This window comes from Spermophilus citellus (assembly GCF_964194105.1).
Source record: "Spermophilus citellus genome assembly, chromosome: 1".
In the NCBI taxonomy this organism is placed as follows: domain Eukaryota; kingdom Metazoa; phylum Chordata; class Mammalia; order Rodentia; family Sciuridae; genus Spermophilus; species Spermophilus citellus.
The window spans coordinates 193,473,102-193,499,270 of record NC_138182.1 but is presented as its reverse complement, the minus strand read 5'-3'; the positions used below and the strand labels follow the sequence as shown (position 1 = coordinate 193,499,270).

The 26,169-nt window shown below is 37.9% G+C and overlaps 1 protein-coding gene across 1 annotated transcript in view; it reads right to left on the bottom strand.

Moving 5' to 3' along the window:
- Nucleotides 1–26,169, bottom strand: part of EPB41L4A (erythrocyte membrane protein band 4.1 like 4A) — a 236,241-nt gene that overhangs the window by 10,662 nt on the left and 199,410 nt on the right. The window contains exons 17-19 of the mRNA XM_081289124.1: nt 21,626–21,673; nt 20,532–20,609; nt 7,615–7,734 (exon numbers count right to left, since the gene is read on the bottom strand). Of these exons, the coding sequence (XP_081145250.1) occupies nt 7,615–7,734; nt 20,532–20,609; nt 21,626–21,673 (246 nt within the window). The remainder of the gene's footprint in view (nt 1–7,614; nt 7,735–20,531; nt 20,610–21,625; nt 21,674–26,169) is intronic.

Sequence of the window (26,169 nt, the reverse complement as noted above, 5' to 3'; positions counted from 1 at the left end):
GAAAGTTCCCAAACGTTAACAATTGAAAGGACAAGAGTTAAGCAAAGCCACTGATGTACTCTGTCCTGTGGAATTTTATGTTGATCATCTGTATCAGCATTTCGGGGGCTCTACTATTGTTTCAACATATGATATCATCAATGCTTTCGACAATAAGGGTATGACTGAGGAGTTCCTGCAGAACTTTCTGAGCCTACAGAATATGATAAGCTATTTTCTAGTCGCTGAATTAAAGAAGTAGTTTTGTCTTTGGGGGAGAACAACGTGTCAATGAAGACCTAGGAATCAATTCAAAAGGAGTCAAAACAAAAAGGAGTTAAGGGAATGGGATGAAGACTTAGTCTCAGAACAAGAATGGTATTATTAAATGTAGATTTTGCTTGTTATAAGAATAAAATTGTATACATAAAACACACACACACACACACACACACACACACTTCTAAAAACTACTTCTTTGGAAGAATCTCCTGAATGGAATCTGCCTTCCTACATTTGGTTGGTTTGATTCACCAGGTTCTAAGCTAAACCAGTAAATGCCAATCTCTGAGAAGGTGGTAAAAAGGCACCAAGTTATTTTTCCATTCTATGACAATGGTGATTCAGTTCTAAATATACCAGCATCTGATTCTCATAGAAAGTTACTCAAGAGTCTGGAGTATTGCATAATATTTAGGCTAAGAAGCTGGTTTTGCTGATAATCATTCGTATTTCAGAAAGGTACAATAGTGAGGACAGTATTAGCTATCTGCACATTATAGGAGGGTTCCTTCCCCTCTGCATTATTGACATTTTGGGTAAGAATTCTTTGTTGTAAGGGTCTGGGCACTCAAAGATGATTAGTGGCACCTATGGTCTCTACCCACTAGATGCTAATAACACCTCCCCAGAGTGAAAGCCAAAAATGACTCTAGACATTGTCCTGTGAGGAGCAATGCTGCCCCCAACTAAAAACCACTAGTCAAGGGTATGACCTAAGAAGTGGCTAAGATTAGGTAGTGAAACTGAGAGACAAAGTTATTTATAAAGATCCATTAGGTGACTACTGAAATTGTACTGCAGAGAATGATAGGCAGGAACGAAATGTTACAACAATAAGGAAAGTGCCAGGGCATAGTTGATGGGAGTGGCGAGTGGTATAATTTGATGGCATAAGATTAAAGCTGAATGCTGTTAAGAAGATTGGAGGGAGAATGAGAAAAATAATGGGCAAGGAGGTCATACACCCCAGGACCACCCTATCAGGCCCAGTGATGAGAATTCCTAAGTATGAATAATATATAAAATCCTGGTAACAGTGGATATTTCTGAGTATTGGGATTACAGCGGTGTCTTATTTTTATTTTCTTTTTTTTGATACAGAGTCTCATGCTATTGCCCTGTCTGGTCTCAAAACTCCCAGGCTCATATGACCCTGCTGCCTCAGCTTCCTAAGTGCAGGGATTGTAGATATGTCACCATACCCAACTAATTTTCTTATTTATTATTTCCTGTCTTTTCTGATATTTTAAGTCAAGATAATTTCTTATATTAATTATCAGGAAAAAAAGGTAGTTTCTAAGTATTTTTTAAAAAAACTATTATTATTGTAATTCCTTAGGAAATGCCTTTCATTCCTATCTCAGAAGACTTAGCAGAAATGTTATCTTAACCTGAATGAGATCATCAGTCCTTCTAGCCATAAATATTGTTCCTAAAAGATTCAGGAATTTAGTCTTTAACTTTAAGTCCTAGAGCACCATAAGATCATATTTTTAACTAAACTGAGCACTGAACTATCCAGTATTTTCAAACAACTAAAGACAAAAAGAAAGGTTCAAAGCTTTAAAAGAAAATAATAATAATTTTCTGGCTGTTAGAGCTCCTATGATTGAAAAAAAATATGAACATCAGCTACATGTTAATGAAGAAGATATTATTTTTATGCTTACATCTGCACTCATTTAATCAATAATTTAGGATGAATTCATGTTCTGTCTGCAACTCATCATTTTGTGGATTTAGAAAGCTGTGAAATATTATCAGTCATTTTTCATAAATTAAAAGACTTTTCATTATGCAGATGTTTTACTTAAATTCTCCAAAGAAGGCCCTCAGGAAATAGACTACTGAGTTGTCCAAAGATAAGACATATATAAAAAATAAACATTCAGTCCAATATTTTCCAAAAGCATCCTTCATCTACACCTCATACAAATATTCCACTTCAAATTAATCAGAGAAATTAGTTTGACTGAAACCTTATTTACAAATCAATTCCCTTCTCTCAAAAGCCCAAAACAAGAACATTTTATAAATTTATAAAGGATTTAAACTCCATTATTACATATAGTCTTTTCATATAACCTCCAAATTCTCCAGTTATCTAATAAACATTATACAATAGTACATACTATATATTATTACATGATAGTATATACTATACTACATTTGTATGCCATATTGTATTTTAAAATAGTACATATAGTAACATTTGACTTGTATTACTTTTGCGATCTTTACACTGATCATAGCTCAAATAGGAAATTTAGAATTGAAAATAGTTAAATTCACAAAATTATCTTTAGTTACAGAATTCAAAGTATTTGACAAATTTCTTGGTAATTTTTCATCTTATTTCTGCGTGGTCAGATAAACAAGTTAGGAGATAGCTTACTCTTCTCCCTCATTTCCTCTCCAAATTAAAGAAATATTGGGAAGCCCTGGAGCCTAGCAACCTAGCTTTTAAAGATTGCTCAGGAATCCCTTCCAGAAACTTCACATTAAATCTTGAACGACTATACCAAACTTCTGTTTTGTTTTTAACTGAGAACACTGGTTCGCCCTGACAAACCCATCTTCCACATTATCAATTACTTTTTCAAGGACAACAGTAAGACAGTATCACCACCAGAGGGAGCCCGTGCCTACTTGTGCACACAAGTCGAACCTTTCAAAACTATTGTTTGAGCTTCAGTGCTTTTCCCCATATCGCAATGAGTAAAAGCTTGCTCAGGTTGAATGTGCTTTCACTGAGACCGACTTGTTTCTAATGATAGTAAACATGAATGTCATAGCAATGTAGATAGAAAATATATTAAGTGGCACTGTACTTAATGATTTACCAGACAAGATCCTTATATTTCAGTTCAATGCTTTTAACGCAAATAAAAGACAGCCCAGTTTATCCTATATAAAGTAATTTGTCATCTTGCAGAGAGTTTCCAATTGACTGCCTGTTTAGCAACTCAAACCTAACAAAACAGAAAGTTTGGCTTTCATATCCTCAGCCCATTCCTTGGTTTCTCAGTAAAACGGCATGGTCACCCACTCAGTTGATCAGCTCAAAAACTAAACAACATCCATAACTCCTCTCATACTACAAATATGCAAGCAATACTTTCAAAATCCACTGGTCTCTATTTCCATCACCATCATCTTTTCTGGGCTATGATCATTTCTCATCTGGATGACTGCAAACTCTAATTGGCCTTTTTGCTTGTTTACTCTTTGTCAATCTGCTTTTACCGGGTCAGAGCAACTTCTGAGTGAAACACTCTTTTTCTATCTTATCTGTACTTTGGCCATATAAGTTATCAAGTTAATTAATCAAGCTCAGCCATACAATCATCTCAAATATTTGCTAGATCTTTTTATAGTTTGCTTATAAATTCCAGAAAGATACACACCTAACTCTTAATGGGTCTGTTTCATACAGCTGCACTGTTCTGAGAAAATCCTCTATATGATCTGATTATTTGATCATATAGGTAAAATTTCAATGTTTAAATAAAATTTTAAATTTAAAGTACCATTAGATTATTTTTTTCTGATTCCAGTTGATCTGATAGAAACAATTCCCAACTTAAAGTTATTTCTCTGTTTCAAAAGAGCATTCCTTAACTTCTGCTTCTTGCCACAATGAAGTAAATGATACACCTAAAGTAAAATACACAAAGCAAAGGTCTGCAGACATCAGGCAGCAGAAGTCTGTGATCTTTGAGAGAAGGGAAGCCCAGGGTGAGCTCCTACTTGCTCCAGCTTTTTGCAGGGTGGGTGGGGGGGGGGGGATCTTCCCAGTGTGCAGCTCAGGAAGCAACAGTCTCACAATGCTGAGGTGGCAGAGATCAGAGACTGAAGCTGTTGACCAGGCTGAAACTCAAGTGCAGGATGAAAGAAAAAAAAGGCAGCTCCAGAGACTCTAGAAGTTTGTATGAGGATTTTTCTTAAAACATTGATGGGGTCTGGTCATGAAACACAGTCTCCACATATGCTAGTGAGACCCCAAGAGACCTAACATAGCACAGCTGATGAAAGGCTAAGTGCAAACAGAAGCACCAGGCAGGGTGAAGTCCTGCTGTCACAGTGCAGAACCCATGCTGAGGACTATGTGCATTCAACTAAGACCCTAGAAAGGCCAGGCGGTGGGAGCAGAGACCAAGCCTAAAGTAGAGAACAAACATATCTTAGGCTGATGACAAAAGCCCCATTTTATGACGTATTAAACAAGTTTGATAATATCAAGAGGATGGGACAGAAATTGAACTGCCTGACAACAAAATTTGACCCTGTTTAAAAGAAGACTACATAATCCAGACCTCCTACAATATGTCTTCTAAAATTTCCAGCATATAATAAAAAATTACTAGACATGAGTCAGGGAATTATAACCATACTCTAGGAAAAGAAACAAACAAGAGCAGTCAATAGATACACAGACTTTGAGAAGGACTATATGTGGTTATGTGAACTCTTTTAAGAACGCAAATTATAGAGACCTAATATAACAAGTAGAAAATACGAATGGCACCACATGTGTTAAAGAACTTGAGTCTGCAATTCAAAACTTCCCACAAAGAAATCCTGGGCAGAGAGAATTCCACTGGTAAATTGTATCAAGTATTTAAAATGTAAATAATTCTGATTTCAATTTGTTTACTTTCAGAAAACAAAGAAGGAAGACTTCCCAAGCCATTTTGCATATCCACTATAACTCTGCTACCAAAAAACCAAAGGTATTACAAAAAAAAATTATGCACCAATATTTCTCAAAAACATAGAGAAATCTTAACAAAATAATATCCAATAGAATCTAGCAATGTACTAAAAGGATACTATATCATGACTACAAGGGACTGAACCTTGGAATATGTCATTCAAAACTGAACCAATACAATTCCTACACTAAAAAAAATAAAGAAGAAAAACCCATATAACAATCATCTCAAGAGATGCAGAAAAAGCACATAACACACTTCAAAAATCATTCACAATGAAAACTCTTCAATAACTCTTAGCACCTAGGGACAGAAGGGATCTTCCTCAGTCTCAGAGCTAGCATCACACTTAATGTGACGTGTTTAATGCCTCCCCCTAGAAAGAACAAGCCAACAATATCTACTTTCTTCCCACTCCTGCTCAGCATGGGATTCAACACTGTACTGGAGGAGCTAGCCAGCACAATAAGGGAAGAAATTGAAAAAGAAGGCAAGAGGATTAGAAATAAAGGAAAACTGCCTGAATTTATAAACAATATGATTGTGTCTATAGAAATTTCCAAGAAATTGCCCCAAAAGGGGCAAGCTTCCAGAATTAATAAGAGAATTTTAAAAAGCTCTAGGAGAGCAAGATGCTATATGTATTTTTTTTACAATCATGTTTTTCAATAGACTGGCAAATAATTAAGACAACTTTTAAGAATATACAAGTCAATATCATTAAAATATTAAATATTTATGATTAATCTTAACAAAAATACTATAAATATAGCAACGATTAAAATTGTAAAATGTTACTGAAAGAAGTTAAAGACAGATAAATGGGTGGGGAAGATATTAATTTTGTCAAAATTGATCTATAAATATAATCCTAATTTAAAGCCTACAGTCTTTTTTGGATGAGTAGTAAAAACTGAAAAGCTGACTCAAAAATTTACATAAAAAGCAAAGGTAAAAGAATCTTGGGAAAAAGAAAAAGAACAAAGTTGGAGAATTTACACTGTTTATTCAAGTTTTAGTGTAAAATTACAGTAACCAAGACAGGATGGTCATTTAGCAACAAATAAATAGATCAATGAAGTAAAATTGACCTACATATAGATAGTAATTTATTTTAGACACAAGCTCTAAGGCATTTCAATGACAATAGTCTTTGCTACAAATGGTACTGAAATAACTGGATGTATGTCTCAATCTCTACTTAATACATATGCAACAATTAATCCTGGATGGACCACAGACCTAAATATAAAAACAAAATCCATGAAGCAAAAAGAAAAACATATGAAAGATTCTTTATAATATTGGGGTAGGCAAAAAATTAACTATAAACAACATAACAAAATGAAATAATGGTTTTCATCAAAATTTAAAATGTCTGGTCATCAAAAAGAATGTTCAGACCATAAGACAAATGACAGGCTGGGAAAAAGTATTCACCATACACATATCTGAAAAAGGACTTATATCTAGAATATATAAAGAACCCCAGAAATAAATAATGGTTTTTAAAAATGACAAAGGAACTTCTGACTTCTGCTTTAAGAACGACAGTTTAATTAGGTTTCCAAACAAAAACATAAAGCAATGAGTATATAATGTGTATACTGCTCAGTGACAACTAAACCTAAAAGGTTTTCTGTTACAAAAGAACAGAATCTTTGATTGTGATGTACTACCAACTTAAAAACAAAAAACAAAAAACACTCTGGGTTAAGTTTTAATCAAAACATCAGCATCTAAGACTACTCAGACTAGAAGTGTCCCTTCATGTCCTCTCGTGGCCTGCTAACCTGAACTAGAGCTCACAGCTGTCCTCAGGCACACTCTGACCTGTCTCCCTCAAAGCTCCCACATACCTACCCAGATTTTTTTTTTCTGTATCAACTTCTCAACATCCTTCCACTGCCTTACCTCAGACATTAATCCTTCCTCCCATGTGTAGATGACACCATACAAACCATCCATGACCAAAGGGATCTATAGGTAGCCCCAGCTCACTTGAAAAAGATATGCTTTGGGAAATAGGCGGTCTAAATCTTGATGCATAGATACACACACACACTGCACACAAACACATAAACTTTATCAGCTTGAAGAAAATTAATTTGAGGGATTGACAATCTCACCACTAAGGGGTAATTGTGCTCACACATGGCATTGCCTAGCAACAGGAGTGCACAAACCCCAACACAGGAGTGTAATGAATCGCTGACTACTGCTCACAAATGGTAATTTGATGGAAAGACATTCACATCTGGTTCAGTCTGGAGCAAGACTTCAGACAATTCTGCAGACTCAAATTGAGAGAAGCAGCAGGTACTTCACCAAGGCCAGGCTTCAGAACAAAGGAGACTATTTCTATTTATCCAGCTGGGTATATGCATTGTTTAAAAACAGCACAAACAAAACAGAAATATAGTTTTGACAGCCTTGAGTTTCTATGACATTTTGTTTTGGCTGTGTTCCATCTTCTATAGCTTCAAATATATTTAATGAAAGTCACAAATAAAGGTAAATTTGACAAATAAGCACAGGGTAATTGTGGCTGGGCTACACCACATTAAAAGCCCCGGGCATCTGCCTGCTACTTGAAGCTCAGTGTTTTTGAATCAAGGTATAAAAAGAGCCAACATACGAGCGAGATCTGTGTCTGGATCGCCTGTTGTTGGGGTCTGCTTGGTTTTTTTCCTTTTGTCTCCTTAACACGGCTTCCCACTGAGGCGCTGAATCAACCATATCGTTCTCCTGCCGTATTCTGAAAAGAAAAATCATTCATCTAAAGTTAACACCCATACATGGTGCCTTGTTTCTCCGTTCATCCTAAACTTGCTTTTCACTTAAACAACAGAAATTTTATTATAACCACTGAAAGCTAAGAAAGTATTAACAGGATTAACATATTCTAAAGTAGATAAGTGTGTGTGTGTGTGTGTGTGTACATATGTACAAATATATACACAGAGACATAAATAAATATATAAATATGTTAATTTTTTCCAGGCTTCTTTGACTTTAAATTTTCTAAAAGATGTATCAAGTAAAAACTCATTCAAAACACATTTAATTTCTGACTAAACAAAGAATGGTGTAGCATAGAGTGCCAATGTGAAACACAATCTTTTTTTTTTTTTTTTTGATACCAGGAATTGAACCTTAGAAAAGCTTAACCACTGAACCACATCCCTAGCCTTTTTTATTTTTATAATTTTGAGACAGGGTCTCGCTCAGTTGTTGAGGCCTCACTAAGTTGCTGAGACTGGCCTTGAACTTGCAATCCTCCTGCCCCAGCCTCTACAGTTGCTGGGATTACAGGCACAAAATCATTTTTCAAATATGCTACTTAAATAGCAATGAATAATCTTATTTTGCAATGCTTTTAAAAATTCACGTTAATCATCCATGTTATCAAGGACAATAGGTGGAAGGTATAATTCCCCTTTTTAAGATAGCAAACTAGAAGTGTGAAGTCAAACATGCTGGCTGGCATAAGGCACTGGCGGCTACACATGTGTGCATACACTACTCTGATGCAGCTGCTCTCTTGTGGAATAGGCAATGAAGGGTGTACACCTGATGTGGCCAGGGACCAGGCAGGGAAAGAAAAATAGGGAAGGGTTCTGTGGGGCATAGGCTGTCGCCATGTGAGATCACAGAATAGTGTTAGCAAATCCTCTACTTTTAAAAAAGATAATCCACAAAACTGAATTTCTATGGTGAACATTTCCAATGTTCACATATTGACAAACAAGTCTGAATTTCAAGTATTGTCTGACTCTAACCCTATCCATGGGCCACACTCAGTCTGCAGACGCTTTTGGATATGGATAGATCAAGTCTTAGTAATAATGAGGTGGGGTATTGGAGGAGGGAGGAGAAAGAAACAAGTACTTAGTTGAAGTAAGTGCTTCATTAACGTGTGGATGCTATCTGGAATGCATGGCAATGATGCTGTGAAGCTGTGACTATTCCCAGCAAAAATCAAACACCTGTTATGTGAGCATTTAACTTTTAATTTATGTAAGCTCAGCAGGAAGCTGCCCTGAGTGAGCACCTCCCCATTGTGGAGAACAGCTGGGAACTGTCAGGATCCCAACCTGGTACTGAAACTGCAAGAGCACAACTGCAGGAGACCAAGCAGGAAGCGCAGGCAAGTTTGAGTCCTTTCTGTCTGAACAGATGGCTCTTGGTTCCTCTGTTCTGGCACTTAGACTATGGGCTGCATAACTGGCTTTGCTTCTAAGTGTAAATCAGCAAATGGTGGCAAATATTCATTCCACATAGAATTTAAATGGAGATCACATAAAGCAAATTCAAGTTGAAAAGAACAGCACCTTATGAGGAAGAAACAATTTAAAATCTCTAGATTAAAGGGGAACTGTATTAAGTAAAAAATTATCCAAGGCTTTGAAGTGTGTACATTTCCTCTCCAAAGTTTTCATTGCTAATAGGCTATTATTTGAAGATTAACAGAACACAGTCATGGTACTTTTCAGAAATTTAAGAACATAGTTCCTTCTTCTCATGGCAGGTACAGAGGAAATTAAAATTGGACATATACTGCTATGGATATTAACATCAGAAATATCTGAAGAAAAACATGAGAAGGTACACTACTGTGGTCATAATCACTAATCGTACTTTGAAACAAACATTCCCATTTGACAGTGCCATACAGGGTACCTGTATACATACATACTTCATGCCAGAACCTACATTTACAAGCCTTCCATGGATCACATGACAGTTCCTGCCAGGCCAGCTGGTATAAGCAGCCCTGGACACTTCCGGAGCTGAGGGATCAGGCTCAGGAAGAGAGAAGGGAAGGTGTCAAGCTGGTAAGCTGGAACCTTCCCTCCCACAGGAACCCATACCTCAAATGCTGGGCTGAGGATTAGACACAAACCCAGGTCTCTTGCTCCTATCCCTGGAGTCTATTAGCCAGTGGCTTCCATTCTGAATGAAACTGCTGCACAGCTCAATGGCAGAATTAAATTTTACAATGTGAAATGTTTTTTATCAGGAAGTTGGGATCTTTACATATTTTTGAGAGGTTAAACCTATACTAAAGCAAGACTGAGGCATGACTTAGGCAAACACAAACTTTCCCCAAAGTACAGACTTTTCAAAGAAGCACAATTATTGTGAGCTCATTCTCATCCATTGTGAATTTCGCAGGTGACTTTTATACTTGGATAATGATGAAAAAAAATTAAAACTCCAGATACATACATACTTCCTTTCTCCTTGCTATAATAAGGACTGAATCAGAATAAACTTTGGATGACAGCTTGTCCCTTTAACTTCTGTTTTTCTAATTGAAAAGTCTCAAGTGAGGGCAGTGACTCCCTGTCAGTTAATATCCTTGTGACCCACATGCTTTAAAGACAGATGCCCTCTATTGGTGATCCTGTTTCATAAATATTCTAACAAGATGCATTAAAAATGTAAGGCCCATTGGAGAGTCACAACAGAAGCACATTTTCCTGAGTAATGGTGGTACGGCAGTCTCAGTCTGTAATGAAGTTTGAAATTACACCCTTACAAAAAGCCTCTGGTTAATGGTGCCTCATTACAAGAATGAAAGTGTCATTTCTTCTATTGCTGAACTGCTCCAGAAAACACAGGTGCTACTTGGAAAGAAAAAAAAAAAATCTTAGCCTTTAAAAGCAAGACTATTGTAGCACACAGTACTTACAAGACAGAAGCTATCTATTTTGTTTATGCATGAGTAATAAAGAAATCTTTAAATGAAAAAGCATATCTCCTATAATGATTCTTACTTTTAAGTCTCATTCTTAAGTGTAGGTACACAAGTATTTTCTTTTCTTTTTGTCCCCCTCCTTTTCTGCTATATTACAATTTTGATATAAAGATTTAAACATTATAAAGCATAAAAAACTGAAAACCTTATATTGACATAGAAACTTTTTAAAAAATCAAAATGCTTTTACATCATAATTATGAAATGATCAAGGGGGCAAAGAGTTGATTGTCATTTATATTACAGATCTGATTATTTCAAATGTTGTAACAATGAGCCACAAAAAAACCAAGAAATGTTTCTTTCTTGTACTCTCTAATCCAAATGATAATCTACATGCATCACACTTCATATATTTCCCCATCAAACAAGTACAGAGAGTGAATAGCAAGAGTAGGAAGTACATAGTAACAAGGCTTTTGATTTTTAATTAATTTCCAAGGTGAAGGTTGTTTCCAAACACAGCAACTTCAAGCAATGTTTTATAATAGGAGAGTTCTAATATATTTTCTCAATTTCTCACCAAACCTTAATGTTCTACTTTCCTAGAGTACATGGGCAATGTAGATCTTAACTGCATTTGACACTTAATTAAAGTTCGAAAAGGTTTAGAAGATGAAATGCCATATAATCGCTTCATAACAATAATGAAGATAATAACTATTCCTAGTCTCTTCTTCCCTATTATAGTTCTGCCTCTTCTGCAAAATTCTTCACATTACCAAATTAAGTCTTATACAAATCTCCCTGGGTTTTACTTTGTCCTCTCCCTTTATCAGTTTTGTTCCTAATAGGACCTTCCTTTACATCAATTCTTAATTTACTTCTAATTCACTGAAATAATGGCCATGATTAATGTTGAACCTGAGAATTTTTTGAAGTTCAGTGTAAAAGGAAACTTCAAGCTGATGTGAGCAGCCCATTTTGCTCTTGGGTTTTATCTATTTCCACACCTCTGCCAATCTGGCTCTCACATCTTGGACAAATCACTTGTCTGCTTTGGTAGGGTTTCAGTCTCTTCATATACAAAATTATTACAGAGATCGTTTCTAAAATTTTTTTTGTATTAGGAATTGAACTCAGGGGCACTCAATCACTGAGCCATATCCCCAGCCCTATTTTGTATTTTATTTAGAGACAGGGTCTCACTGAGTTGCTTAGCACCTCACTTTTGCTGAGGTTGGCTTTGAAATTGTGATCCTCCTGCCTCAGCCTCCCCAGCTGCTTGGATTACAGGCATGTGCCACCGGGCCCAGCCAATCTTTTCTAATTTTAAGACTCAATATTTCTCTATTTCTAGTTTATTTCCAGGCCAATCAGACACAATGAAGCAAATTTCTACTCTTCAACTATAGCATAATGCTCCAGACAATTGCTCCATGTGGCCACTCCATTGTTAAAATTAAATCAGCAGGTCCCAACTGATCATGAACTTGTGTTCTCATCAACTGCACTCATTTTTGGATCACCTGCTCTAAAGCAATCTCCATTTTTTTTTTAGTAGTTTTTCTTCCCTAGGGAAATTTAAGTTGGTTCCAGGCATCTGTCAACATCCTCCCTTGAGACTAGCAAGCAAATAAATCCATTCGCTTTTCCCACTTTCCCCTATCACCAATAAATTATTCTTATTTGCTCTTAAAGTTGCTTCAGTCTCTTCCATTTATTCCTCGTGCTCCTGTTACCAAGATGAGCTACCTATGGTGCAATTTCCCTTTCAAACTCTCCTATTTTCAATATTTTTTATCCTGTTTTGCTCCCACTCAGTAATACAACAGCATTCCTCCATTGCTGTGGCTGTGCATTTCTACAGTCATTTCTGTCAACTTGGATGATGTTCTGGAAGCCCTATATCACCCATGTTATAGGTCTAAATCTTGGTCCAATTAAAGTACAAATCAGAAGCCCTTGCATCTATGGCATGGTGACCAGCATCAGCTGCCACTGGCTTTGTCTGAACTGTCCTCTCCATAACCACAACATTCACCATCACCAATTTTTATCTTTACATCAATCAGGGACAGGACAGTATGGAATGCTTGCAGGGAAACAGGTCCTTATTTTCAGGTTATGTGGAAGAAAGCCCATTGGTTTAAGTTTGCTAACATCCAAAAACCATTTATTCCTAGGGTATGGATACTAATAAAGTTCGTTTTGGTTTTTTTTCTTTTTTAACTACTTGCACAAAATCCTACCAAAATCATGAGCTTCTGGATTCACCCTACTCAGATATACTGTCCCCATTAGTTATAGTACAGAATTTCTGCCACAGATATATGGGGGGGGGTTGTTGTTTTGTTAGAAAAATAATATAAAAGGCCTAAAGGAACATGCCCTGGACTACCCAGAGCATATGCAGAAAGAGGACCCAGGAAGTAGATTTATCAAAGGGAAACCTCTCCCAAATCAGCTTTCCCTGAAAATAACCTTGAGCTTAACAAATACAATTTGTTAAGCTTTAACATAAAATTCTTAATCCACTATTCAGATAGTACTAGACATCTAATAGACTAACGGATCCTAAAAGACATCTAAAAGATAGGAATAAACTCTACAACATTCATACCAGAAATAATTCAGGAATTCAGGTTCAAAACACTGACTTCTTTTTTTTTTTTTTTTTTGTTCAAGGGAGCTGAGCCTCGATTTACATATAACACGGGGACTTCAGATAACCCAGAGCACTGCTGAGTGTTCTCATTAATTTAATAACAACTACCGAAGCAGGGCACTTTCTACTTTTCACATATATCCATTACCTCCTGGAGGTGGGCAGGGTAGGCATTATTCCAATTTGCATGTGAAGAATTAAGATTCACAGGTAAAGTAACCTCCTCAAAACCACAGAACTCTTCAAAGCAGGGTCAGGCTCTCAACACAAGCTCCCTAATTTGCACACACACATAGCCTCACATATATGACTCGTATTTAGAGAAAGGTTCAGATGGTCTCCTGTTGCCAATTTCCTTTAGTCCTGCTCTTTCCCTGAGTTTCTTTCATTTCGCTTACTCTTTTAATCCTCACCAAGCTCCAGAGTTACTCTCACTTTTTCACTTATGTAAAAAAAAAAAAAAAAAAAAAAGAAAACCCACCAGACTACTTTTCTGTGTCACCCTCCAAATCTCCCACTTAAAACTCTAAAAGCCCAGCAACACATCAAAACTAACGAATGACTGCGAAATGCAAAGAGTCTCTCCAGTGGTGCCCAGAGGAGTGTTGATTTCCATCATGAGTACAAAAGATATTTTTCAGACCAGTTTCTTCGAATGTGAAGAATATTTTGTTAAGCTCAAGGTATTTTCAGGGAAAGCTGATTTGGGAGAGGTTTCCCTTTGATAAATCTACTTTCTGGGTCCTCTTTCTGCATAAGCCCTGGGTAATCCAGGGCATGGTCCCCAGGGCTCAGGCCTACAGAGATCCTTCTCATCTCAGGGACAGAATTCAAAACTCTAACTAGCAAAAACTACCACACTCTACTATTCACATGGGTTATTAACTTCAAAGTGCCTGTGCTTTATAGGTTCTCAATTTGATGAGTTTAATTAAAACAATTGTTTCACAAGTCAATATACCAAAGAAAGTAATCTCTAAAGAAAGTTTAAACATTTTAGCTTTTAATTCTATCAGTGAATTGAAATACCAATTTCATTTCCCAATACCAATTTACCCTTCACAATTTAGATCACAGTGAACACTTTATAATTTTTGGGAGGAGGTATCACATACAAACCTCTTAAGAAACTGATAAAAGCTACAGATGTGATCTCCAGAAAGCTGTGCATCTTAAGCACACACAACTGTACATACAATTCCATGGGGTTATGAGACCCCCAAAATTTACCCATAAACCATAGGTTAAGAGAGTTGGTATAAAAGCAACCAAATATGTAAAAATAGAAAAGCTGAGAGAATGGAAAATAGGACCAACAAAAGTAAAGGTTGGGGGAGAGGTAGAGGACAGGAAGGTGGAGAAGAAATAGTGGTTCTGGAATTAGTACAGGACTGTGTGGTTCTACACCATACAGCACCCTTACCTTGTGGATTTCATTTGATCTTTACAGTAACTCATTCAACAAAACAGGTAAGTTGTTATGCCCCCCTTCTCTCCCACCAAACATACATTTTAAGGACCAAAAACTCAAATTTGATAACCCATTTATTGATTGGGTTAAGAAACTGAGCAGACACTTCATAGAAGAAGATATAGAGTTGATCAACAAACATATGAAAAAATGTTCAACATCTCTGGCAATTAGAGAAATGTAAATCAAAACTACTCTAAGATATCATCTTATTCCAATCAGAATGGCAATTTTCAAGAATTTAAGCAATAATGTGTGTTGGAGAGGATGTGGGGGAAAAGGTACACTCATCCAAATTGGTACAACCACTCTGGAAAGCAGTGTGGAAATTCCTTAGAAAACTTGAAATGGAACTACCATTTGACCCAGCTATCCCACTCCTCAGTCTATACCCAAAGAATTTAAAATCAGCATACTACAGTGATGCAGCCACATCAATGTTTATAGAAGCTCAATTCACAATAGCTAAACTGTGGAACCAACCTAGGTGCCCTTCAATAGACGAATGGATAAAGAAACTGTGGTATATTCATACAGTAGAATATTACTCAGACTTAAAAGAATGAAATTATGGCATTTGCAGGTAAATGAAAGGAGTTGGAGAATATAGTGCTAAGTGAAGCAAGCCAATCCCAAAAGACCAACAGCCAAATGTTTTTTGTAATAAGTGGGTGCTGATCCATAATGGGGAGGTCAATGGAAGAATGGAGGAACTTTGGATTGGGCAGAGGGGAGTGAGAAGAGGGGAGGAGGTGTGGGTGTAGAAAAGACAGTGGAATGAGATGGACATAATTATCCTAGGTACTTGTATGATTGCACGAATGGTGTGACTCTGCATCATGTACAAACAGAGAAATGAAAAGTTGTGTTCCATTTGTGTAAAAAACAATTTTTAAAAAACCCAAATTTGAATTGGTTAAAATAGTTACTCCAAGACAATTATCAGCATATGGCAGAACCAACACCCTGAGCTAAACCTGGGGTTATACTCTGACAAATCACTGGCTCTTAAGCAGAAAAAAAAAGGAAGGAAGAGTAGGAAAGAAAAAGAAGAAAATAACAAGATACAAAGAGTGAAACAGGAGGCAGAGAGTGGAGAGGGAGATGAGGATACAAGTAGAAAAACTAGTGGAAACAGTGAGCATCACATTAGATAATGTGGCAGGAAATTCTGCTCCAACCCCCAGCTGCTTTACAAAAAAGAAGCAAAAAATCATCTTCTCAAACGTCAAAACCTAGAAGATGGCAGGATGCCCGCAGGATTATGAATACAGTAGAAGGAGAGTAACTGAAATGGAAAGGGGTAAGGGAGGACATAAATGACATCCCAAAGAGAAGAGAGTGACCTACTGGAGTTGTAGGAAGCACTGTGGAATGACACCTGACAATTAATGCACAACTAGGAGAATCTTCACACACCTGGCTTCATTAGTTCTGGACCCAAAAGTGGTGGCAGAGGCGGGTGGAGGGGATTATTTACAATTATAGTTTTTAAAAATTAAATTCAAAACAACACCTCTTGCTTCTAGTATTAATGCTCCATTGTTGGAGTGGATTTTCAGGTGTTTTGTTTTGTTTTGTTTTGTTTTGGTGGTGCTGGGGATTGAACCCAGGGTTTTGTGAATGCAAAGAAAGCACTCTACCAACTAAGCTACATCCCCAGCCCTACTTTTTTCTTTTAATGGTGTTAAAAGCCTGCTTTGAAGTTGATTTGTAAACATTATTTTATTAATTTTGTTTCTCTTCACACAAATGGAGAGATGTTTAAATTGTTAAACATGGAAACGGTAAAGCAGGTTAAGCCCCAGTGGGTTGATTTTCTGAGAAAAACAACCTTTGCACAGAGTATACTCAAGCTGAACAGGAAAGACTTCCCATTAAAAAAAAAAATCCAGCAAGGAAAGGCAAAAGGAACACACAAAGATCACACACAACCTCCGAAAGTAAAGCTGACTCTCTAGTTCTATTGGACACATCACAGGCTTCAAAAGAGATTTTTGAAAAGAAGATCCGTCCAGTAGCTGTCCTCCCCAGGCTACAGCCTCCCAAGTGAAGACAGGAAAGCTGGCGTCAGGAGCGGGCTGATGAGGGTGAGGATGATGATGCAAGCAGAGCTGCTGCATCTAGAGACTTGCTGGACCCCATCCTAAGGGCTCCAGAGTCGGTGCTGAGGATATGCAAGGTCCCACCAGCAGCCAGGAAAAGGAAATGGCAGATGGGGTCAAAGAGATTCAACCTCTCCCCCAAAGAAGTCTTCTGCACAAGTAGGAAGTCAGACATTGGGAAACAACCTTTCATTATGAACAAAAGACATACTGGGACAGAAGCAAGGCTAGTGTTTACATGTTCAGGCCCATGCATCATGAAGAACGAGTGCATTCTGGCAAAATATAAAAGGCTCATAATGAGAGGGAGGGACTGGCAGTAGCACAGCACAGTAGGTAAGTGGCACCAAAAATAGTGTAATGACTTTGCACCCTCCCTCCGGGCACACTGGTACCACCAGAATTTGTAGGGGTGGAGATCAGAACTGAAAGACATACTTCCTCTACCCACTTTTTGTCATGCCTTTGAGAGCTAGACTCTAGATCTTCTACGGATGTAGAAACTTATACAACCTTAGAGCAATATTTCTCCAGGTAGAATAAATGAGTGTGAAAGCCTTCTGGATCCTTCATTTGAAATGTGTGAATGTGTTGTGAAAGCTATAAAGCACACTGACATGTAAATATTCAGAACCACTTCCATTCTAAAACACGCTTCCTACCTAGCACCAAGAAAGCCAATCTAAAAAATGTCCCCAGGGATTGGCTTACTTCACTTAGCATGATATTCTCCAACTCCATCCATTTACCTACAAATGTCATAATTTTATTCTCTTTCAATGCTGAGTAATGTTCCATTGTGTATATATTCCACAGTTTCTTTATCCATTCATCTATTGAAGGGCATCTAGGTTGGTTCCACAGTTTAGCTACTATGAATTGAGATGCTATAAACATTGATGAGGCTGCGTTTTAAGTCCTTTAGATATAGACTGAGGAGTGGGATAGCTGGGTCAAATGGTGGTTCCATTCCAAGTTTTCCAAGGAATCTCCATACTGCTTTCCAGAATGGTTGCATCAATTTGCAGTCCCACCAGCAATGTATGAGTGTGCCTTTTCCCCCACATCCTCACCAACATCTATTTTTATCTGTATTCTTGATAACTGCTATTCTGACTGGCATGAGACAAAATCTTAGAGTAGTTTTGATTTGCATTTCTCCAATTACTAGAGATATTGAACATTTTTCAAATATTATTTGGTCAAATGTATATCTTCTTCTGAGAAGTGTTCAGCTCCTTAGCCCATTTGTTGATTGGGTTGTTTGGTTTTTTGGTATTACGGTTTTTGAGTTCTTTATATATCCTGGAGATTAGTGCTCTATCTGATCTGCGTGTGGCAAAAATTTGCTCCCAAAATGTAGGCTCTCTATTCACCTCATTGATTGTTTCTTTTGCTGAGAAGAAGCTTTTTAGTTTTAGTCCATCCTATTTATTAATTCCTAATTTTTGTTCTCTCTGATAAGTGGATGCTGATCCATAACAGGGAAGGGGGAGGCATTGGAAAAATGGAAGAACTTTGATTGAACAAAGGGGAGGGAGGGTGGGGAAGTGCATGGGGGCAGGAAAGATGGTGGAAAGAGATGGACATCATTAGGTACACATCTGACTGCACATATGGTTTGACGCTACATCAGGTACAATCATAGAAATGAAAAGTTTTGCTGCAATTCTGTACGATGAATCAAAATGCATTCTGCTGTCATTTATACCTAATTAAAATAAATAAATTGAAAAAATTTTAAATTTGGAAAAATGAATAACATTAAAAAAATAAGCTAGAGGATGTCTTTTTAAAAAATTAATTAAATAAATAATGTCCCCAGAGGAGAGAGGAGAAAGCTCCCCAAAGAGGAAACACCTAGGAGGAACATGAAGCTAGTTATGCCAGATCAGTAAGCAATTTAAGGATTTGGTGGCAACCTTTCAATAGTGTTTCATTTCTAATAGCAAATGTCGCCATGAGTACATTTAGCCCTAAAAAGCATTGTTTTTAAACAGGCTCTCTTCTGAGCAGTTGAGAATGGAGCAGTATGAGCACAATTTGGAATATACTAAGCAAAACAAAGACATGTTAAAATTCTGTTTTGATCAATAAGTACAAGTTTTGAGTAGGAAAAAAGTAGGGTGTGGGGTTACTTTGTTTTTTGTTGTCTATACAGAAATACTGATTTTTAGAACCTGGTTTTCTTTCCTGAGGGAAAGCCACCTCCTACACTGGGTTTCTACAGGTAAAGAAACAGATCATTTCCTTGAGAAAAGTATTGCAGCACGCTGTGATCTCACATCTATCTGGCGCAACTCCAGTCCCTAAGAAGGCTCCACATCGAAAGCTCTTCCTAAGAAAGTGGTCCACTCTCACAATGCTGTCTGGGCTATTGTGATACAGGCTTTGTAGTTAGGGCAGATTCAGTTTGTGCCAGGCACAGGGCTCCAAGTACTAAAGAAGAACCTTGGAGATTATCTAGTCTGAAGGGGGAAAAAAATGACCTAGAAAAGCAAAGGAACCAGGCCAAAGTTCCACACTTGATGAAAACAGGTTTCTCTACAGTGGCACTACTGATTTATTTTACTACGAGACACTTCTTTGTGGTGGGGAGCTGTCCTTTGTATTGTGGGATGTATAGCTACATCTCTGGTCAATAGCAATCTCCTTGCTCAATACTGATGAAAGAAAGAAAGGAAGGAAGGAAGGGAAGGGAAGGGAAGGGAAGGGAAGGGAAGGGAAGGGAAGGGAAGGGAAGGGAAGGGAAGGAAAAAGAAAGAAAGAAAGTCTCCAGATGTTGCCAAATGGCCTTGGGGAGGAGGCAGAGAGGACAAAACTCTCCCGGTTGAAAACCACTGGGTTGAAACTGGTATGACCGGTAACTAATTTCTTCTGCCCCCCAACCTGGTGCTCTTTTCCTTAACACCATGAATACTTGTTTGCAAATATATATTTTGAAACTACAGAGAAGAGATGAATGCATTAAGCCAATGCTAATGCTGATTACATGCCAAGTAGTGTATTAATGACCTCTTAAAAATGAATCTTAGAAATGTGAACTGACAGTATTTATTAACCTGTGTGTGCCTGACATGAATGTCAACACAAGGACTGGGGATGTAGTTCAGTGATAGAGCAGTAGCCTAGCATGCACAGGGCCCTTGGTTCTATCCCCAGTACCAACAGAGAGTGAGAGAGTGACACAGACAGAGGAGATGAATGTAAACATGTATAGCATAGAGATCTACAAAAGGCCAAAACTATGGAATCTTGGGGTTGGGTAAGGTACAGTAATGTCACATTAAATATACCACAAGGAGAAGTCACTCTACAAATGGTAAACTTTGCTGTCAGACTTAGGCAAATTCACTACACATTGTACCTAAATAGGGAATCATCTTTTTAAAAAATAGAAACCAAAAGGTACCTCACTATCAAACTGTTTAATCATCTTATTGTAAGGACTGAATACTCAGTTGAAAGAGCTGAGGTCTAGTGGGTCAGATTCCTGGTAACACAGATGAGAAAACCAGGTTCATGAATAAGTGGGACACACAGATTCTAGTACCAACAGCAGCCTCTGATTTCAGAGTTCCCGTTAGTTATGTTGTTTAGACATTACCTGTTTCTCTTTTTCCGGTGTTCTCTATTAGAATTTTCGGATTCACTACCACTGCTTGTGTTACAGCGTGATCGAGACCTGAAGACAAAAATGAGAAGAGCAAAGGAGAAAACCCAGGTGTAAGACAAATGAAAAGTTTCAGAAAGGTTCATTTGGTTCTTCTGAACTAATTTTGCAGTCAAGTTACTAATCCAAACATAAAGAGCTATCTTATCCCTCTCCCAGTCAGTGCTTCTGACCTCAGTCAGACATCAGAACAAGACTACAGCCCAGGGAAACAGCAAGACAGGGGAAAGATGGAAACAGATTAAGGCAAATTTCATCATGTTTCCAGAAAGGACCACAAAAACTAACAAAACTCTGCCATGGCAAAGCTGTGAGTCCTGTGGTGACTAAATATGGAGGAAGAGTCTTACCCCTCCCTACCCCTATACAAAGAGGCAGGGTTTATTTCTTCTGCCCTTGAATTTCTATAGGTTCTGTGACTGATTAATGAGGTGTGAAAGATACTCTGCCAATTCCAGAACTATCCCTTAAAAGGACTGACTGCTTCTGCTCCCTCCCAGCCACCATATAAAGAGGTCCAGGCCAGCCATGCAGACAGATCAGATAGAGAGGTCTTAGGCCTCAATCCTTCTGCCAAAATTTCAACATGAGACCGAAAGAGCTGCTAGACAAACCAGCCTCTGCCACCATCAATCACAGCCTCATGAGACCCTGAGCAAGACCAACTAAAGAACTGCCTTTCACTGGACAGAATTAAACTATACGTAAATATATAAATAAATATATATGTGTGCATATAATACACACATAAAGATATGGCTGTTGTTGCTTTAAACCACACCAAGTTTTGGAATGATTTATAAACTAGCAATACTTAACTGATAGCTCCTCTGAAACACAAAGGAGCAGGAAGAAAAAGAGAAATGTCTAAGGATAGAACAGAATGGAAGACTGAGAACCAGCTGAAACCAGTCAGTGGGAAAGTTAAAAAAAAAAAAATCCCATTCTTGCCTCAACTCTGAGCTAATCTGCTAGCCCTTCCCCGCTCTCCCTGACTCTTCCATTTTTGCCCATTTTTGGTATTTTACCTCCTTCTTTGCTTTAGATCTGAGTCTTCACCACTGTTATGGGCTTTCCTATGGAAAACAAAAGAAGACATTAAAGAAAACAGAACATTATCAATTGGCTAAGGAAAGCATATCAAGACAGGCTTCACTGCAGTTAATTCATGTCTCTTATGTGTCTGTTGACTTACCACACAGTTATGTCCCAGAAACACAACATACCACCCTCTGGCCTCAGGAAGCCAGAACTCTAGAGGGGGCTGCAGTCTACAAATAGCAACAAGTAGCTATCTGTTAAGTTCCATTCAGCCAATGGTGGTGTAAGTCTGCAGTTTATAGGCCTGCAATCCTCTAAACCAATTTCTGCCATGGCCTAACTGATATCAACTCTTTTTTTTTTAAATTTTTATTTTTTATTAATTGCTTGAGACAATACAATGATCTTGACATATCATACATTTGATTCAAATGGGGTATGAACTCTTATTTGGATGACCTTGTTCAACATCCTGTCCTTCAAGTCCTTCTACTGCTTTTCTAAACCTCTCCCACCACAACTCAGCAACGTATAGTATGGTTATACATTGTGCCACATCATCTGTAACCACCTCCAAACACTTTGCTCCCTGACCACAATCTCCTCTTCTTCCTGTTCACCACTTCCCATTGACCTTCAAGCAGCTCCAATGGGGCATTCTGGTTCAAGTGCAGGCTCCAAAGTCAAAACAACCTGAATGTGAATCCCATCTCCTCCACTGCCAAGTTGTGTGATTTAAACAAGTTACTTCTCTACTTAGTACCTCACTTTTAATAAACCTCCCATAAAAGGTTGTTATGAGGAGCAAATGAATTAAATGCACAGCAGGACCTGGGCCATTATAAGCACTCTATAAATGTAAGACGCGATCATTACTGTTTACTCAACGATTTTCATTATGCCCTTTCTTTGATCCCAGTAAGGCTGCCTATTGACCTTACCACTTTCCACTTTCACTTTTCTTCACTGTCCTCCTTATCCAACTTAGATTTCCTAGTCCCCATTTCAATAACGTGCCTTTCACTGCATCTTTTTGCAAAACATCACACATGGGTAAATCCAACTACCCAGGTTCTCTCCAAATAGTGAGCTGAGAAGTGCTGGAGGGAGTTCACAAAAAAGCATCTTACTACAACAGAAATCCAATTCATAAACCTCCAGGGGGGCCACAACATGGTCCAGCAATCTCACCACCATTTTCAGACCCAAGGACTATGTTTCTGAAAAGCAGTATTAATTCCTTCTCTTGGACTCCTGGCCCATGGTACCTCTGCTTCAGCATATGACTTTTCTTTCTCCTTCCAAAGGAAAGAGTGTCCATCGGATGGGACTCTTTCTTCTTCCTGCTACCAAATCCCCAAATTACCAAAATATTTCAGTTATTTATGAATCTATCCTGACAACTAAGATTAGTCCTTCCACCTTCTTGTGGCAACTCATTGATATAATATTTTTCTTTTTCTAAAGGTAATAGTTTTTAAATTTTTTCTTTATTTCTTATATCATCTATTTCCTGTGAGTTCCCCTTCACTACATTCCTTCCTCCCTCCCTCCCTCCCTCCCTCCCTCCCTTCCCCCCCTCTCTCTTTCTCTCTCTCTCTGCATCTCATTTGTTTGTTTCAGTCGGCCTTTTAAGACAGAAGCCACCCTCATACACAGTTCATAATGGCTTTCTCTTCCTATCTCAGCACTAAGCAATCAAGAGACCACAGCCATCTAGATGTGCCAAGCGTGTTAACTGATACCTTTGCTGTAATGTGAGGCAACCTCTACCACTTCATTGGGGATCCTTTCAAAGTCAGGATCTGTAGGTATTTCTCTTGTACCTGTCTCTTTTTTACAGTAGAATTTTCTCATCTCATGTTTGGGAGATAAAAGCCTAGCTTCTAGCATTCTAGGAGTGAAGAAAGAAGGGTCAGAAATACAGCCCGCTGCTTGGTCTCTCCATTTCCAAAACTAGCCTCTTTCACTGTTTCTCCACAGGACAGTAACTTTACAAGCACAAATGCAATCATGCTATCATACTCCCTTATAACAACTACTGGTCTAGGAATCAAATTCCTGAACAAGCCCAGATGGGCTATAATGTCCGTCCCCATCTTTCTCTCTGGACTCATCTATATTTTTATTCACTCTCAGAATTTGAACAACACTGTCTTCTTTCCTTCTCATGAATGCTTTCTGGCTGGCATGATCTTTCCTTTCCTTTTGCTTTTATCTCAGTTCCTGGTTCACATGCCTAGCTTCAGGAAATCCTTGCTTGATCCAGCAAACTTCTCTTAATAGTAATAGTTGTACAGGTGTTTGATTTGTTAAAATCTACCAAGTAGTTATGCTTATGATATATGTGCTTTTCTGTATGTATGCTAGGTTTCAACAAGATTTTCTTTTAATTCCTCTAAGCAAAAGATAATGTACCTTCACATAACTTATTAAAGTCACCATTGCACTTTTTTTGTATAATACATAAATTTCTCCTGTAACATCTGGTAAGCTCTCAAAGGACAAGAATTTTGTCAGTGTTGTTTAGCATACTACCCGGCAGACTAATGGCACTCAATAAAGATTTTTAATGTAAAGATGGAAGCTGTGCAAATACATTGTACTTCCAGAACATGTGCTGGTTATCTTTTCCTAGAACAGAAATGTTAAAACAAGCAGGTCTCAGGATCTCCATAAACCCTGAAAACTATATGAAAATGTTTATATGTACCTTTTTCCCCTAGGAACTGAACACAATGCTTTATCAGATTCTCAGAGGGTTCTGTGGCCCCAAAAAAGTTAAGGACCACTAAAGTAGACTTGGCCAAAATTTGATAGCCTACATCCAACTCATGACAAACAAGTGACAAATAAGAAATTTTGGTATCTTTTGCAAAATATATTTATCCTGGTATCCAAAGCAAAATAGAACTTCCTATTATTAACTGTAAATTCTTGAGATTCTTCCATGCTGATGACAAATCTCAGTTTTAAATGTCAGAGTTAATCCAGCAATGAAGGGATTTGTGCCCGGGAGCAAGGTAAATTTGTATGAAGATAAAACATGACTAACAAGGACAGGGACATTTATAGTGGAAAGAAACAGAAAACAATGCACTTTAGCTCTTCTATGCCAACATGCAGCAATGTCTGTTCTTCTCAAAATGAACATGCCCATCAAGAGATCTTTAAGTGGCATGCAGAACAGACAGAAGTCTCTACAGATACTTAGGCAAAAAGATTCTCTTCTCAATAAATTTAAATGGTCCTTTCCCAGGAATATATGCCAGTGAAAGGATCCTGTAACCACTTTCTTCAAATGCTTCTCTGTATTTCACAGGAAGCCAGCAGAAAACATATCTCAGTATAGAAGTCATTAAGTTTGGACTTGGGAGTGTATATAGTCCATATAATTTCAAACAATTTGAATTTTTATATTCCTAAGCAAATCTTGGTAAATTTATTTTCAAATGTAGTAAAATCAAAATGATTATTTAGCATATGTAATAATTTTATTTAGGGAGTGCTAACAAATTGTGCTAATAATTACAGATGAAAAGCTATAAAAATCTACCCACTGGACAATAATAATACAACGTCAAGTCCTTAATACATGTAGTCCTTTCCACCACTTAATGCCCTAAAAACACACAAACACAAATTGGGCTTTAAAATGTTTTGTAGTGACGTTGCTTTGGTTTTAAGAGTTGTACAAGTTGAACAAACTCTTGGTGTCTCAAGGAGAAAGTTTAGTAAGGGCAGGATGGAGCCTTATTTAAATGATTCATTATCCCCATCTTTTTCTGACCTACAGTCCTGGATTCAAATTCCATATGTGCCACAAAAGACAAGCTACTGCCATTTCCCTCAGCCTGTTTTCTCATCTATGGAAAGGAGATGATAATGCTGGCCAGGTATTTTTCATTGGTAATCATCACCATACTGACCCACCAATAATCTCCCCTTTTTTGGTAAGACTGGAAACTAAGAAGTTATATTTTCCTGGACTCCCTTGCCAGCTGGGTTCTAGTTAGAGAGGCACTCAGGCAAGATTTGAAGGTAGGAAAAAAGGGGAAGTGATTTTGCTTCTGGCAGAAACCGTGGCATCCACTCCTACATTCCTGAAAAGTGGGTTCCAGAGCTTTCACTAGAGTGGTGGTGCCTCCAGCAATGTCAGCAGCAGTGCAGATTCAGGAAGGCCAGCTCAAAGGCAGAAACAGCTCTGGTTTCTGGACAATAACAACCCCTTCTCTCCTTGTATTCCACCAGTCCAGGGAAAGATCGCTGGGTTATACCATTCTCCACCTTTTGTGCCTCAAATCCTACTCACATCTTTGTACCAATTCCCTGAATAATCCCTCTCTACTAGAAATACCTCATGACTGTATCAAAATGCCAGTTCCCAGACAGCTATTCTCAGAATCAAGTGAGATATACAGCAAACACTTTGCGCAGTACTTGGAATGTAACAGACACTAAACAAACACCAGCCATTACCCAGTGTTCTAACTCCTCACTGTTGGCCTGATCTAGCTCCCTCTTCTCAATC